The sequence below is a fragment of the Protobothrops mucrosquamatus genome, unplaced genomic scaffold (assembly GCF_001527695.2).
Source record: "Protobothrops mucrosquamatus isolate PMUCROS unplaced genomic scaffold, P.Mucros_1.0 scaffold10, whole genome shotgun sequence".
Lineage (NCBI taxonomy): Eukaryota > Metazoa > Chordata > Lepidosauria > Squamata > Viperidae > Protobothrops > Protobothrops mucrosquamatus.
The window spans coordinates 2,489,658-2,505,996 of NW_015386397.1; the positions used below are offsets into that span (position 1 = coordinate 2,489,658).

The following is a 16,339-nucleotide window of genomic DNA, read 5'->3' on the forward strand; positions in this document are numbered from 1 at the left end:
CATCGCCAACAGTCCCGGCTACACTTCCGGGACTTCCCACACCATCGACAGAAATGGGCAGAGCGGATCACGATGTGCCGCCCACTACCAACATTCAACCACTGAGGTAGACAGTTCCAGAGCGCCCTATGTTGTTAATTCCTTCAGTTGCAGCTAGTGGAACATTGATAACATAGAATTCTAGAGCACTGTCCTCACTTCCGGTTCTGAATAGTAAGTTGGGTGAAAAAGTTCTTGCGAAAACGAATTGGAAAGGGAAAGCTTCTGCTACGTGCGTGTGGTATTATTGCCAAAACCAAAACCAAGCTTCTACTGTTTGCTTCCGGGATGTCTTTCCGATTCCTCAGTCTAGCTGACAGCTGTCGGTTTTCTTCGTGGCCATCTGTCCAAGTATTAAGCAGATCTGACCCTGCTTAACTTTATTCAGAGAAGTTCGGGTAGGAAAACTAGGACAATTTTTTAAAAGCCCTTTTGTATTTGTGCATCGACAAATCTCTAACGCCTTTAAAAGCAACATAATAATTACTTATCTCCCAGGCAACGTTCGTTTTGATTTTATGATGCTTATTTTCATAGAGCTACTACCCGGAGTTTCAATTGTACCTTTAAAAATTAGATATATTGAATGGATAAAATATGTAATTGTTGAATTATTCACTTGATTAGCAAACCAGCGTGAGATTTTTTTAAGTGCACGCCACTTTAAAAAGATTATGAAGGGAAATAAAACCATTTATTTAATTCCTTTTGCACGACTCTGAACACACGGCACGTGGCAAAGTGGAATCTCCCACATGATCATTCTTATTACTTATTCGATGTCAGCTTCAATTTCCACTCTCTTGATCTGCACGCGGAGGATGCATCCGGAACCAAATTTCAAGGGGGGAAAACCCCACCCTGCAGCCCTTTGCATTTTTTTCCTTTCTGCAGCAATCTCCGCGGGACCTCCGAAATACCCACAAGATTCTACCTTTTTTCTCGGAACGGAGCACTAAATACCTAACAGAATATATTTTCAAAGAAGCTGTTGTAGTTTATCCTACGAAACTCAAGGCAACTAATTCCCACCTGCCTAAAATAATTCTTTCAAAAAATTCCCTTTTAAGGGCGTAAAGACGCCACCTTCTGTTTTGGCGTAGAGTTTGTTCAGACGCGGGCAAACAGAAGCTCCGCCCTCGCGCCTGTCTGGAGGTAGGTCCCGTTCCCAGCCTAGACCTCCTGGAAGAGCTGCGCGCGATGGTTTCCGCGGCAGATAAGGTGTATTTTTGTAGCGCCATCGCTTTTATGCTGTTAATTCTGGCCTCCACGAAAACATTTAAGTCCGTTTCAGAAAGGCATTACTCAGAATTAGCTGGTCTCCATTCCTGATAACAAGGTACTTGTAGAAAACTCGAGGTCAGAGTCCTGTACTTTTGTCAAAATGAGAATAATCCTAAGAAAATAAATCTTTCTCCAATATCACTCTAATTATACCATTTAATAGTAAGCTCTGTTTTATATATCCCAAAATAGAATCAAAACAAGATTGCTGAAAACACAAAGGGAACACTAATGTACATTAAATTTGCAAACATAAGGCAAAACAAACATTGTATAAATTTTGTTTCCTGCTTATGGCCCCTTGCTTTTATATCATTTTTTTATGAGCTTTGCAGTATTCAGAATATTCTGCAACCCTTTGCACTTGTTTTGGTTGGAGTTCAAACTTGCTCAAGAAGAACCAAAGAGCAAAACATCAGATGGAAAAGAAACACGTTCAGCATGGCTTGAACTTTCATAAACTTTATTTAAATTAAATATATTGATTGCAAGAAACAATCAACTCCTCTAGAAGAGAAGTGGGTCAAAAATGGGTATCAGATGATGGAGCCTGTGAATGGAGCGGTTCTATATATAAACCCTCAAATTTAAACCTAGGCTTTTTTTATCAGATAAATACGGTAGATTCATAATTGTAGAAATTGAATTTAATGGAGTAAAATCAATAGTGATTGGTCTATATGCGCCAAATGAGGGGGGAAAGCAATTTTTTTAGTATCTTATGAACCAACTCTTGCCTTTTTCATATGAAAATTGGCTTATGTTGGGGGATTGGAATGGAGTGACTTTGCCATTTTGGGATAGAACATCTAAAGGGATCAAACCATCTCAGGGCAAACTATCAAAATCATTTTTTGAAATGATGGATAGTTTAATGCTAATAGACTCATGGAGACATAAAAATGGCTCTGCAAGACAAGATACCTTTTTTTCATAAAGGCACAGATCTTTCTCAGATCATTATGATGTGGACCTCTAAAAACTTAGCAAATAGAATTTTGAAAGTTGATATCTTACCTAAATCTTTTTCTGACCATAACCCAATTGTTTTGGTCCTTATAAAAAAGAGTTTGAGTTATAGATGGAGATCAAATGAATCTATTTTACATAAGGAGACAACGGTAAAGGACTGTATACTAGCCTAGAAGGCCATGAATTAAGGTTTAGTTGGCATGGTTACCTATGGTATGACAAAGTAAATGTTGATTTTAATAATCATTTTACTAGGCGTGCCATTTTGAGAGTTTGGAATAAATATAAAACAAGGTTCTATATGAAGGTGCCACTTTGGGTTTCCCCACAAGAAACTTTTTTTTTAAAAAAAGAGATGGTAATGAGGCCAAATTGGTGGACCTATGGTAAAATATCTTTTAATTTGGGTGAACCTACCCTCAAATCCAAGGAGGAACTAGAATCAGGTCATGTTTGCCATTGGTTTACAAATATGCAATTGAAGCAAAGATTTAAGTTAGATAAAAAGAATCATTGGTTTAATTTTGTTAAAAATTGGAAATCCTACTGTGCGATAGTGATGCTGCTACAGTTTATAAAATGTTATTGAATTTAAATCTGGAAAATGAACAAGTAAAACATAGTATGATTCAGTGGGCAAAGAATTTTGAGTATAATATTATGCTTGAACAATGGGAAAATATGTGGAATAAAGGATTAAAATTTACATTAAACTAATTTAAAAGAAATTTTTTACAAGATGATGTACCATTGGCACTTAACACCAGGCAAGTTATCAAACATGTATAAAGATATTTCAAATGAATGTTGGAAATGTAAAAGTAAAGAGGGGACTTTTTATCATTTATGATGTACATGTGATAAAGGAAGAAAATCTTGGAGCAGGATTCAAATGTTAATACAGAAAATTCTTAAAGTGAATATAGAAAGAAAACCAGAGACTTTTCTCTTGGGGCTAATGGATAAAGACTTGGGGAAAAATATGGAACTTTGATATTATATATGTTGACAGCAGCAAGACTACGCTTCAAAATGGAAGACTGCATCAATTCCCAAAACGGAGGTTACAAAAACTGATGGAGCTAGCAGAGATGGTAAAACTGATTGTACTGATTAAAGAAAAGAATACAAATACTTTATTGCTACATGGAAACCGCTTCTAGACTTTTGTGTTTGAGGTGGAAAAAAATGAAATTTTGATTTTGGGTTTTACCAGTTAGATAAGACTTGAGGTTAGAATGTTGATGTTATCGAAATGGCTAATTTATATTATTTTGTAAAAGTAAAAAATTGAGGTTTGAAGTTGACACTCGACTTTACTACACCAAAGGAAGTTGGAAGTCAATGCCTCACTTCTCTACTCCCTTTTCCCTTCCCCATATTTTCCACTATTTACTTTTGTATTTTCATTGTATCATATATTATAAACTACCGTATTTTTCCGTCTATAAGATGCACCCTTGTATAAGACGCTCTGGCATGCGAGTTTCTCCACGCTGATCAGCTGTTTGGTGGAGCGCCGAACAGCTGAGCCGGCAAATCTGGAAGTTCGGCCGGCCGACGATCTTGCCCCCTCCCCCCTCCCATTAGTGCCAAGCCCACAGGGGCTTGACACCTGCACCAGGCGACATGGCAACCCACAAAGGCATGCCCCGGGCTGCGGAGGTTACCATTATTTTTCCATGTATAAGATGCTGCACTTGTATAAGACGCACCTAATTTTTGAACAGGGTGTTTGCAGGAAAAAATAGTGTCTTATACACGGAAAAATGTAATAAAGACATTACATTAAGACTTAAGGCAAAATATTTAGTTCCAACCTCATTACATACTTTTGAATACCAATTTTATATAGACTCTTTTATTATGAGTTTTGTGGACTAAAACCATTTTTTTAGATGATTGAAATATCCCAAGGTTTTCATAAACTGGCAGAACAGAAAACAATGAGGTAAAGAGAAAGTAGGATGAAGGTACAGTATATTATTTTAGTGAGATGTGTTTTATTTCTATTTTAATTATTCAAGCATAAATCTAAAAATAGTGGAAACTTGGAACGACTTCCAGTGGAGATAATAGGTCAATCATCAATAACTGAGTTGAAATATGCTTGGGATAAACGTATGTCCATCACCTGACGATTTTTTTTTAAAAAATTAAAAACTCAAAGGGCAGAATCAATTAAGCATTAGGTCATTTTCTGTCATCAGTTTTCTATGTTTCCCTGTTTCTATGTGAATCATAAAAAATAATGACAAACCCCCCAGAAAACTTGAATTATATTTATTTAAAGTTTGTTTATATTTCTAACACTTCAGTGAGAGAAGCAGGCTTAAACAGAGGACAGCAGAGGCTTTTTACATGGCAAACAGAATCAAGAATGCCACCATCAAACAGAAGAGCCCCATGGCTTCCGAAAGGGCAAAACCTAGGATAGCATAAGAAAACAATTGCTGCTTGAGGGATGGGTTCCTGTAGGTAGAAACAAAAAAAAAAAGCCTGTGACATAAATTCCTACTGAATTCTCCAGAATAAAATATTATGCAATGTTTTCCAAGCCATTATGGACACTGATAAGCGTTAAACAGCATAGATCATAGGTACTTGACTATAATTTATTTAAAATCTTAGGAAAGTTTGCATAGCTTTTCTATTTAAATAAAGGCTATACATCCATGGAAACTGTTTGCTTTGTCAGCAGTGGATGACATATTTTAGCTTTTCTCCTGGTGTCTTTGTCCCTAGAGTGAATGGAAGGAGAGATTTAGGAAGCTGGAATGAAGCTGGAATTATTTTTCTCAAAACAAGGATCATTTAAACCAAGACACCCGAATATGGTCTCAGCATTTCCTTTAGTTTAAAACTCAATAAAAGATGTTCCTAAATGCAAAATGCTTTACAGGTAGTCCTCAACTTACCACTCATTTAGTCACTGATCAAAGTTACAATGGCATTGAAAAACATTTATGACCATTTTTCACACGACCGTTGTAGCATCCTGCAGCAAAATTAATTTAGCAATCATTGCTTAGCAATGGAAAATTTGGGCTCAATTTTGGTTTTAGGTCAAGTACTATGCATCAGTTTTCAAAAAAATATACATTTTTTGATTCTAGGTTTTATGAACACATGTATACAGTACAATTGAAAAAAATGGCAACAGAACAGAAAGATAATTGTTTTATGAAAAAAGAGATAAATGCTCCAGATGGCAAAAACATGCATTTAAGACAAGTATGCTTTGCATGTTTTGGAACTTTTATGATTCTCATAATTAATGGATACATCAGGGGTCCCTAATCCCTGGCCACGGCCCACTACTGGGCCATGGCCTATCATAACCAGGCCACAGACTGGTGTATGTGTGCATGCAGCTTGACTTGTGTGAGCAGGCTGGCGTACATGTGCATGTGTACCAGCCTCCCCTTCACACGAATTGAGCTACGCGCGCATGTGTGCATGCCATCCCACCACTCGCATGTACCAGTTCCCCTCTCCTGCCCCCCCCCGCCAAGCCACCAAGCTGCAAAAGTTGGGGACTGCTGGGATACATCATAGCATTAGCTACATCTCTCCTGCAATTCGACGGAAGAGTCAGGATAAGTGAATCCATTACGCATGCCCTCTTTTATTCCCAACTTTATAGGGACCCTTGCACAGCCCTAATTAATTCACTTCAGAATTTACTACCAAGCAGTATGCACAGTTCCTGCTATCTAGCAGGAACCCTAACACAATACATAATGTAATGTAATTGGGTTCTGCGTGCTTATAAAATTTAGCTCTTTACTTGGTTACTAACTTCAAAAATATGGATTTGACATAAACAATAGATCTGGAATGATATTTGTATATCCCAAGACATTTGATAACAGAATTCTATTTGGAACTCACTAGTTTCTTCTACATTCTTTCGTAGGTAAAGTTTCCAGTATTTCTCAACTATCAGCAAAATTTACTTCTTAGAAGATGGGTTTATTTGTGGATAAAGGTCATAAAATAGATTCTAACTACATATAAATAGTTCTGGCATGTTAGTTTACCTGGCATAACCAATGATTAAACTGCCAAACACTGTTCCAATCCCAGCTCCTGAACCAGCTACTCCCACCGTAGCAGCACCAGCACCAATGAACTTAGCAGCTGTATCAATATCACGGGAGACAGAGCTGGTTTGGATTTCCCGATTAGCCAGCTGATGAGTGGAAAAGCCAAAAGGCTGTGAAATGAGCAAATAATTAGTACAGTTTGAGCCAAACATCTGAAAATTCCATGCTTTTTCTTGCACAAAAATATGTAATTCAGCTGTTAGCTAGTAATGTATCCGGACATATCAAGGACAGGTGTGAGGGGTAAAGAAACAAGAGCAAGGTTAATGTCTTGCCAAACTTTTAGCCAAAGGTAGAAGAAATGTAACTTTCATGATAGTATTGACCTCTAATTCCCAGTCAACACAACTGATGGTAAATGTGATAGAGCAGGGCTTTTTAACCTTTTCACAGATTGTACCACTTTTAGAATATGGCAGTGTTCGAGTTCTACCAGTTGCCTAGCAAGGTATCAAAAACCTGATGACCAGAAAAAAAAAAAGGAAAAAAAGTGATAAAGTAACAACAGTTCACTTAATGACTGTTACAATGGCACAGAAAAAAGTGGCTTACGACAATTTTTACGCCTAGGACCACTGCAGCATTCAGATGCTTGGCAACTGATTCATATTTATGATGGTTGCAATGTTTCAGGGTCACATGATCCCCCTTTGCAATCTTCTAACAGGCAAAGTCAATGGGAAAACCAGATTCACTTAACAGCTATGTTACTAATTTAACAACTGCAGTGATTCACTTAACAAATGTGGCAAGAAAAGTCGTAAAATGGGACAAAACTCATTTAACAAATTTCTCAGCAACATAAATTTTGGGCTCAATTGTGGTCGTAGGTTGAGGACTATCTGTACACCCACTTACCACACTTTTAATGGGAAACTTGTGCCTGTTTCTCTTACTTTACTCTTTGCATTGTTCTATCTCCTTCTCTCCCTCTGCTTGTCTCAAAGAAGCCACTCTTCTTCTCCGTCTCTCTTTCTCCATCCTCTTCTTTATCCCCATTATCTTTTTTTTCTCTCCCTTTCCCACCGAAACCTCCTCCTTTTATATCCTCTCCTCTCTCCCACCTTCTCTTTCTTTTCTCCTTGGTGCAACTCCAGCTGACTCCTCTCTCCAAGGCTGCGTGCTTCTCCGTCTTTTTCTCTGTCCCCTTTTTTCCCCGTCATCTTTTTTTTTCTTTCTCTTTTCCACCAAAACCTCCTCCTTTTATATCCTCTCCTCTCTCCCACCTTCTCTTTCTTTTCTCCTTGGTGCAACTCCAGCTGACTCCTCTCTCCAAGGCTGCGTGCTTCTCCGTCTTTTTCTCTGTCCCCTTTTTTTCCCCGTCATCTTTTTTTTCTTTCTCTTTTCCACCAAAACCTCCTCCTTTTATATTCTCTCCTCTCTCCCACCTTCTCTTCCTTTTCTCCTTGGTGCAACTCCAGCTGACTCCTTCTCCCGAAGGTTGCGCTCTGCTCCCGGAAGCGCCAATCAGCTGGAGCCCTGCACCAATCCTGGGTGCTCAGCAGAGCTACAGCAACACCGCAACTCCAGCTGACTCTTCCACAGGCCTGTGCAGCACTGCCGCTGCTTTAGCTCATCCTCCCACTACACTTTTACACTTCTTTTTATAGTGCTTTTCAACCCATCATACATGTACCACCTGCCAAGTGCCGAAGTACCACCAGTGGTGTGCATACCATGGGTTGAAGGCATTGTGATAGATATTATTATTCAACAGCATCTAGAGGACTAAAGGCATCTCATAGTTTCTAAGTATTGGAGGTCCATAATAATAAAACATAAAAAGCCAAATGGGAGGTTTTGTAGAACAAAAACAACAATTAAATTTCCAAGAGTCAAACTTTCTATTAGAAGTATTAGAAAATCCAATGCCTATTTAATGCCCTTTAAATGTCTATTTAAAGATGACAGCTACCACTAAACTACAAATATCTAGATTCTGAAAACCACAGTACTGGACAGATACACCTGAAATGCTTGTCCATATAAGAGATCCTAATTGGGTGATTTTTTTATGATTAAGAGGAAACTCCAGAAAAGAACTGAACAAGAATAATAGAAATATAGTCAGTTGGAATCAGGTAGCATTATCATTGAATGAATGAATAAATATTTATTTAAATAGTACTTGGAACTTGAAATTCATGAACCATCTAATTCAAAGTAATTTTTATACTGATGTTAAGAGGTAAAGAAACACCCGTTGAGAAATGGCAATTAGGACGCTTTTTCAATTTTCACTGAAAAGGCTAGGAGGGAAATAATAATATCAGGATGGACATTGTCTTCTTTCCCATGTTTTTGTTCACCTATGCTTGTGGTTTATGAGTCATTACAAAAGAATTCTTTCTGGTATTACTTCAGTAACATTAAACATTCTTGATCATATGGAAAGAATAGTTTTCTATGGTGAGATTGCCTCCCTTTTGTGGAGGCCAACAATGCTGTGCGTAAGACTATATAAAATTCTTCTAATGCTCCCCAATTTGTAAAAAAAACACGAGCTCAGTGAAATATTATAGATCTAAGGATCAAATAGCCATTTCTGTACTTTCAGAATATAATGTATAATAATAACTCCTTATACTTACCTGCACAGTTTGAGTCTCAGGCCTGCTCAATAAAGACAGGGAAACTGGCCTAGTTAGAATTCGAGAACAACAGCGGAGCTAGAGAGAAAAACATTTCAGTTTATATCCAACTACAAACAAATCTATACAGTAGTCTAAGCTATCCATTCAAATCTAAATAAATCCAAATCTATCTATTTAAAATTCCTTACATTTACACTGAATTTTTTTACAATGAGCTTCAATATGTTCTCAAGCAAATACCAAAAAAGAATCTTTTTTTATATTATTCAACACAAGCGACGCTTATACATGTGGACAGCACCAAATGGACAACTTCTAAATCAGACAGACTTCATTGTATGGCAACTATGCTTGAAATATTCAATTGCATCTGTTAAGACATTTCCTGATGTTAATTGTAGCTCAGACCATCAGCTAAACTGAAAAAAGGTACTATATCCCCAAAATTCAATGTGAACAGCATCTCAGCTATGCATGCCATAGAAGTTAAGAAAAGGTTTGAACCACTGAATCTAGAAAGATCCAAATGAACATGGTGAGAAATCCAAGATAATTATCATTGAAGTTGCTGGAATGTATGTATCATGCCAAAAACCAAAGAGAACAAGTGGCTATCTGACGACACTAGCAAAATAACTGATCAGCAAAGCACAGCCAGCCAAAGCCAAAGGTAAGAAAGGCGAAGTTAAAAAGCTGAATGCAATTTTCCAACATGAAGCCAGGAAAAACAAAAATAGGCAGTGTGAGAAGGAGTGACAACATCTGGAAGAAGCTAACAGGAAGGGACCTATTTAGGTTTGCCATAGTGAAAATGATGCATCCAGCTTTACAGCATGGCAAGGAACTGTTAAAGAACGCAATGGGAATGTACTAAGTGACTTGCAGAAGATCAAGAACAGGTGGAAAGAATATATGGAAGGACTCTATAGCGGTTTGACTTACCATCAAGATGACAATGATGACAGCCCAATTAATAAAGAACTAAGCATCTTTCTTGAAAGAAGTAGTAGAATGGGCCACGGAGAAACTGCCAAACTGGAAAGCCTCAGGTATTGATGGAATACCTGCGCAATTACTAAGTGCCAATTAATATTATCTCTGCCCTAGGTCAAGAGATATGAATTACATGTCAGTGGCCTCGGGACTGGAAAAGCCCTGTTTTTATCTCATTAGTGAAGAAAGGAAGTACCAGAGACTGCTCCAACTATCGCATGATTGCACTGATTTCTCATGCAAACAAGATTTTGTTAAAAAGCATTAAACAGAGGCTACAGAATATCATAGATCAAGAGTTACCTGATGTACAAGCTGGCTTTAGAGCAGTGTTTCTCAACCTTGACAATTTTAAGGCATGTGGACTTCAACTCCCAGAATTCCACAGCAAGCATTGCTGGCTGTGGAATTCTGGGAGTTGAAGTCCACATGCCTTAAAATTGTCAAGGTTCAGAAACACTGCTTTAGAAAGAGGCGCGGCACTCAAGATCCCATGGCCAATATTAAATGGATTATGGAAAAGGCATGTGAATATCAAAAGAATCTATATATGTGTTTTATTGATTACAGAAAAACTTGTGACTGTGTAGAACAGAAGAAGCAATGAGTAGCTTTGTATAATTCTGGTGTCCCAACCCACCTGATCAGACTTATCAGATCACTATACCCTGATCAGAAGGTCACAGTGAAAACACTTTATTCTGTGCAGTGGTGACACAAATTGGTTCAGGATCAATAAGGGAGTTAGACAGGGATGTATTTTATCAGCATTTTTGTTCAATCTGTATGCTGAAATGATCATGTATCAATTAGATCTAGAACTGCCAGATGTTAAGTGAAAACTGGGAGGAGAATCATATAGGGTGGGTCCACTAGTAAAAAGGCTTGATTTAAATCAACTCGATTTAAATCATAATTTTTAAAGAGCAACTGTCATCTCTGTCCGGCACTGGCTCCTCCTCTGACCCGCTGTTGACTCACCGACTGTCCCGTTCACTTTAATGGGACAGCTGATGATCCGCAGTGACACAACAAGGTGAGGGACGTAGCAGGCAGCAGGTGAGTGGATGCCCGCTAACAGGCACTGCCATGATGGATCTGAAATGACAGGTGCTCTTTAAATATAAAGACTCATTCTTGATGTAGTTTGCAAATAAAATGAAGGTTTCCTATTTAGAATAATAAGCTGTCAGATTAGTAAAACAGCAATATCAGAACCGATTTTAGGTTAATGGGTTAATCACACATAGTTGGAGAACTACTCAATTTTTTTATTTAATTAAAACACTTAGAGCCTGATACAGATGCATTTCTCTTCAAACAATCATACAGTTTGTAGTGTACATAGATTTGCAAACCAATGGGATAAAGGAATATTCCTGAACTTTGTTTTATGATTTATCTCATGGTTACTGTGAAATTGTGTGAATGCATCAATGTAGTGCATGTTATCTCAGCTTGCAGAGCTTGGATTCATTGAATGAGTTTACCAAAAGTGTAAATATTGCAGAATATACAGCCTCATGCTACATAACTAAGCTCCATTTCATGCTGAATAAACTAAATTATTAATGTATCTCAAATAGAAAACTATATTTAGGTAAATTTTTACTGCAAAAGCATTTTATTAAAATAAATTTGATAAAAATCAAAAAATCTGATTTACATTTTAAAAATCTGATTTTTTTTATTTTTTTAAAAAAATTATTAATTATCCACCCTGGAATCATAAATAATTTGAAGTATGCAGATGATACAAAACTTTTGGCTGAAAATAAGGAAATAAATGATCTGAAAAATCAAGGACAAAAGTGAAAAAGTAGGACTGAGTCTTAAAATCAGGAAAACAAAAATAATGATAACAGCTGCACATGGACATGAGTTATTTAAAATCAAGGAGGAGGAAACTGAATTAGTTCAAGAACTTATCTTCCTTAGATTAAAAATTGTTCACGATGACAGTTTTCCTTCTGAAAGCAAACACAGGATAACCTTAGGCCGCACTGCAATAGTTAACATAAATAAGATCTGGAAAAGCAGATATATTGATATAAATACATAAAGTAGGCTAGTTAAAGCAATAGTCTTCCCTATGATGATATATGGGTATGAGAGTTGGACATTGAGAATGAATGATCGAAGAATGGATGCCGTTGAACTATGGTGCTGGCATAAATTATATACCATGGATAACCAAAGTGACCAACAGAAAGATATTAAATCATATAAAACCATATAGATCACTAGAAGCCAAAATCATAAAACTACATCTGATTTATTTTGGCATGTCATGTGTGTAAATTATAGGAGAAGTCAATGAGGCTAAGAATGGTTAGTGGGACAAGAAGTGGCAAGCAAAGAACATGCTGGTTTGATAACATCTAAAGTTATACAAAGATGAACATCATGAACATCTAATAACTGAAAGAAGCTGTGCTGGACAACATAGCATGGAGAGCACTTGTCTATAAAGTCGCCAAGAGTTGGACACAATTGAATGGTTAAAACAACAATACTTGGATAATAAATTACTTTATCTACCTTCATCCAACAGTTAATAGATATTTTTATGGTACTAAAGTAGGGATGGACAATATGTAGACCTTCAAATGATGCTAGACTATAACTGTATCATCTTTCACTAATAGCTATACCAGCTCAACTGATGGCTATTGGAATTCAACAAATCAATTAATTGTCCATTCCTAAAGCCAGCTAGATATTTCCTTTAAAATATTCAGGGATTCTATGTTCATTATTATTTTAAAGAACATTTTATCATAACAATTGCTCAAATTATTCACACCATTATACACACAACTCCCTAAATAATACATTCAAGCGAAGCAGGGGAGGCTGAATCAACCAAACATGTTTTCTTACTGTAGGCTTTTTCAAACAAGATTGAATCAGCTCTTATTTTTTTAAAAAAATAATTAGGTCTCCTTAATGAATTGTATATAAACTATCGTCAGACAGACATCAAATTAATACATACAGATCAAAAGTTTTTGCTTTTTGGCAAAAGGATACATTAGAATATTGAATCCTCACCAAGTGGGATGTTTTATAAAAAAGGTTAAGGTTTATTTATGAATATTATCTTCTTTTATTGTTTATATCTTTAGTTATATTCTGAAATAAGATTATAATAAAGTATTATTTAAATTGTGGAAAAATGGCAAATATTGTAAATATATACAATAGATTATTGTATATAAAGTACTTTATTATGGTCTTTAGTCTAAAACCATAATACTTTACTATTTTAATTGTGGAAAAATGGAAATTATTGTAAATATATACTGTACAATTGTAGTTTCACTTCAGAACATAAAAAACTGGGAATTTTTTAATAGCCAGGTCATTATATAATAGTCAGACATAATTAACAGTCTATTTGCCTTTTCCTCCTAGTCACATTATTTCAAGGCTATTAAGCAAAGGCACTTTTTCTTTCTTTTGCAAATACTGGATAAATTATCAGTCATAAGAGATGTAGAAAATTGTTCATGCTGAAACAATCTGGCTCCAGAACAATTTGCTCTTTTCTTTGTATCTCTAATCCAGGAATTCTAGGATAATTTGTGCATTTTTGGAAATATGCTGTTCAAGAAGGGAAAGAAAATTGCAGCATTACACATACAGGTTGCTTTAAACTTGTCTGGAACTGGAAACCATTACTATGCTAATCATTTTGTAAATGCATAAATTATCTTTGTAACACACGATTGGACTTTTCTGAAGGAAAACAGATTCCAGGGTGAAGAATTAACAGGATGGTCCAGAGCCCAGTTATTCCAGGAAGACCCATCTATCAGTTACTAATAAATGACAGAGACATGTGTACCAGATGAGCAAATAAAATGGGAGATTTTTGTTTGCACTTTTTACAGAATTATTTGACCATTTTAATAAATTCTTAAGAAACTAATTTAACAAGAATCAACAAATAATCTGCCAAAATTCATTGTGAGGTTTAGAAAAAGTCACTCAGCTTTCTCTGTAAAATATGAGTGTTACTAAAATAGATCATCTTGATCAAATAATTTAAGAAAAATGAAGTTATTTATTACTTTCCCATTAAGTCAGGTATAAGGCAAACATTCCATACCAGAGCTGGTGAAGCCAGAAGAGCTACTGGAGTCTGCATTCTGATTATCCTGAATGAAGGAAAAGAGCTACAATCAGGTACACATAGCTTAAAAGAAATCACAGAGTTAAAAAAGACACATACAGTTCTGCCACTCTATGGCAAAATATTGCCATTACAAAGAGCCATTTTTTTCTTTTAGCTGTTGGCTTCCCATTACTAGTATATTTTTAACGAAGTATAAATACAAAATTAAATGGTAGATTTAAAAGAAATGGTACATTTAGTCCTCATTTAGCAACCACAATTGAGATTGGCAACTCAACTCTTAAACAAAGTGTTGTAAATGAAACCATGGCTGTGCTTATACTTTGGCTTTCCTTTGTTTTACAAACCTTCAAAGGTAACAAATGCAAGGATGGTCATAAAGTTACTTTATGCGAACAATTATTAAGTATTAAATCTTTCAGTTAACAAGCATCCGATGGATGGATGGATGGATGGACCAGATGTGACAGGAATTGTGTCACACTGACTCGCACTGACATAATTACCATAAGATAATGAAAAAGTATCAGAAAAGTAGATGAATATCATAGCCATATTAACAGAAAACTACTTTTTTCCTTCTCTTTTTTACAGGCTATAGATTCTGTTAATGATAGGAAAAATATTAAACCATGACTGAAAGAAAATGCTCATAGATGACATATATCCACATCTTTAGTTACAAATGCACAACTACAGCAATTTCATACAAAATCTCTTTTCTCAGTTTTCCTGCTTCAAACAAGAGCTTTCTAACCAAACTTTTCCAGATGCGAAATACATCACTAGTAGCATCCTAGTACAGTGATGGCGAACCTTTAAGAGACCGAGTGCCCAAACTGCAACCCAAAACCCACTTATGCATCGTCGAGTGCTGGCTGGGTGTGGCCATTGGCTGAGTGTGGCCAATTGGGTGGCCGTGGCTGCGGTGGTAACGGCAGACTGGGTGGGACTAAAAAGTTCAATCAATCAATTTCAACTTTACAAGATATTTTTTTTCCGCGAGAAGTTGAAATTGACTGATTGAACCCTTTTTTTTTTTTTTTCACACTGCGGCGGAGGCCAAAGCAAAAAGGTTTTATAAAACCCAGCTGAAGGCCTAGGACTGGGGCGACAGCGCGCATGCCCACAGAGAGGGCTCTGAGTGCCGCCTCTGGCACCCATGCCACTGTCCTAGTACTTTTTCTTTTAATATACCCAACCTACGTATGTAAAAAATTTAGATGCCCTATTCATTTCTTTTTTCCCATTTAAGCTTCCATTCTTTATCTGTTTTGCCAGCTTCTCAAACTGGTAACAGCACAACATACACAGCTTTATAGGGTCAGAGTAGAGCCACCCATCCGTTTGTTCTTCCCTACATCAGTCAAACATATATTAATTCAGAAGCCAATTTCACTGTGTTCAATGGAGTTATTCTTTGTTAGTATCAGGATTACACCTTGAAACGATGGATTGTAGTCTAACTATTAGTAACCTCAACAACCACCGATTGGGAGTTCTCCGAAACTTGTCAGAGAACAGCCTCTGCAATTTCTGGAAGCACTGAGAGATGTTAAGCCATGTTATCTTGGTTAGTCAGAAATAAGCTTTTGTGGGGGGGGGGAAATGAAAATACCACTGAGGGGCCTTGGTCCCATCTGACTTCCTCCATGCATCTCTGCACATTATTAATCATTACTTTCTAGCGGTCTCTACCCTCAAGTACCCTGACTTCTTGCACAACTACCACCTCTTCAGGTGCAGCGCCTACTGCTGCTTGCGCCGTCCCTCCGAAGCGCTACGCTGCTCACCTTCAATCTACAGCAGATTCCACCGAACCCTCAAAATCGCGGCTCTTCCAACCAGCGCAAGCCAAACCCCGCCCATCTTGCTCACCTTGCCAATGTATCATTGCGTCCTCCGCTCCTATTGGTTGACGCGACGCAAGAAACGCTATCCTGCCGCGGCCCAGTGGCTGACGGGATATAACTTTTCGCTGGTCGGGGACTCCGCGCACTCTTTTTTTTTCACTCAGGGAAGATTGGGTAGCCCTCAAAGACTCCGTGTTCTCCCATTGGCTAGCTGTCGGAGATGATTCATAGATGATGCTAGAGGAAGGAAAACAGAAGGGGTGGGTCACGCGCTCTTTCATTGGAAGGTTGGGAAATTATTGCGTGGTGTGGGAGTTTGTACAGGAAATGGACCAGCCACGCTTCCTAATGCAT

The 16,339-nt window shown here is 37.2% G+C and overlaps 1 protein-coding gene across 1 annotated transcript; it reads right to left on the minus strand.

Annotated features, from left to right (window-relative positions):
- Positions 1-4,311: 4,311 nt before the first annotated feature.
- On the minus strand, positions 4,312-16,019 carry ATP5MC1 (ATP synthase membrane subunit c locus 1). Its single transcript, XM_015810428.1, has 5 exons — positions 15,926-16,019; positions 14,106-14,154; positions 8,996-9,073; positions 6,339-6,514; positions 4,312-4,767 (listed from the first exon to the last, which is right to left on the minus strand). The coding sequence occupies exons 2-5, from the start codon at positions 14,142-14,144 to the stop codon at positions 4,653-4,655; spliced, it is 408 nt and encodes a 135-aa protein (XP_015665914.1). The 5' UTR covers positions 14,145-14,154; positions 15,926-16,019; the 3' UTR covers positions 4,312-4,652.
- Between the last annotated feature and the right edge of the window lie 320 nt (positions 16,020-16,339).

Coding starts and splice junctions, on each gene's coding strand:
- ATP5MC1 (XM_015810428.1), bottom strand. CDS start 14,144: ATGCAGACTCCAGTAGCTCTTCTGGCTTCACCAGCTCTG. Junction 9,074..14,105: donor TTCTGGCTTCACCAGCTCTG/GTATGGAATGTT, acceptor TTTTCTCTCTAG/CTCCGCTGTTGTTCTCGAAT. Junction 6,515..8,995: donor CTGAGACTCAAACTGTGCAG/GTAAGTATAAGG, acceptor CTCATTTCACAG/CCTTTTGGCTTTTCCACTCA.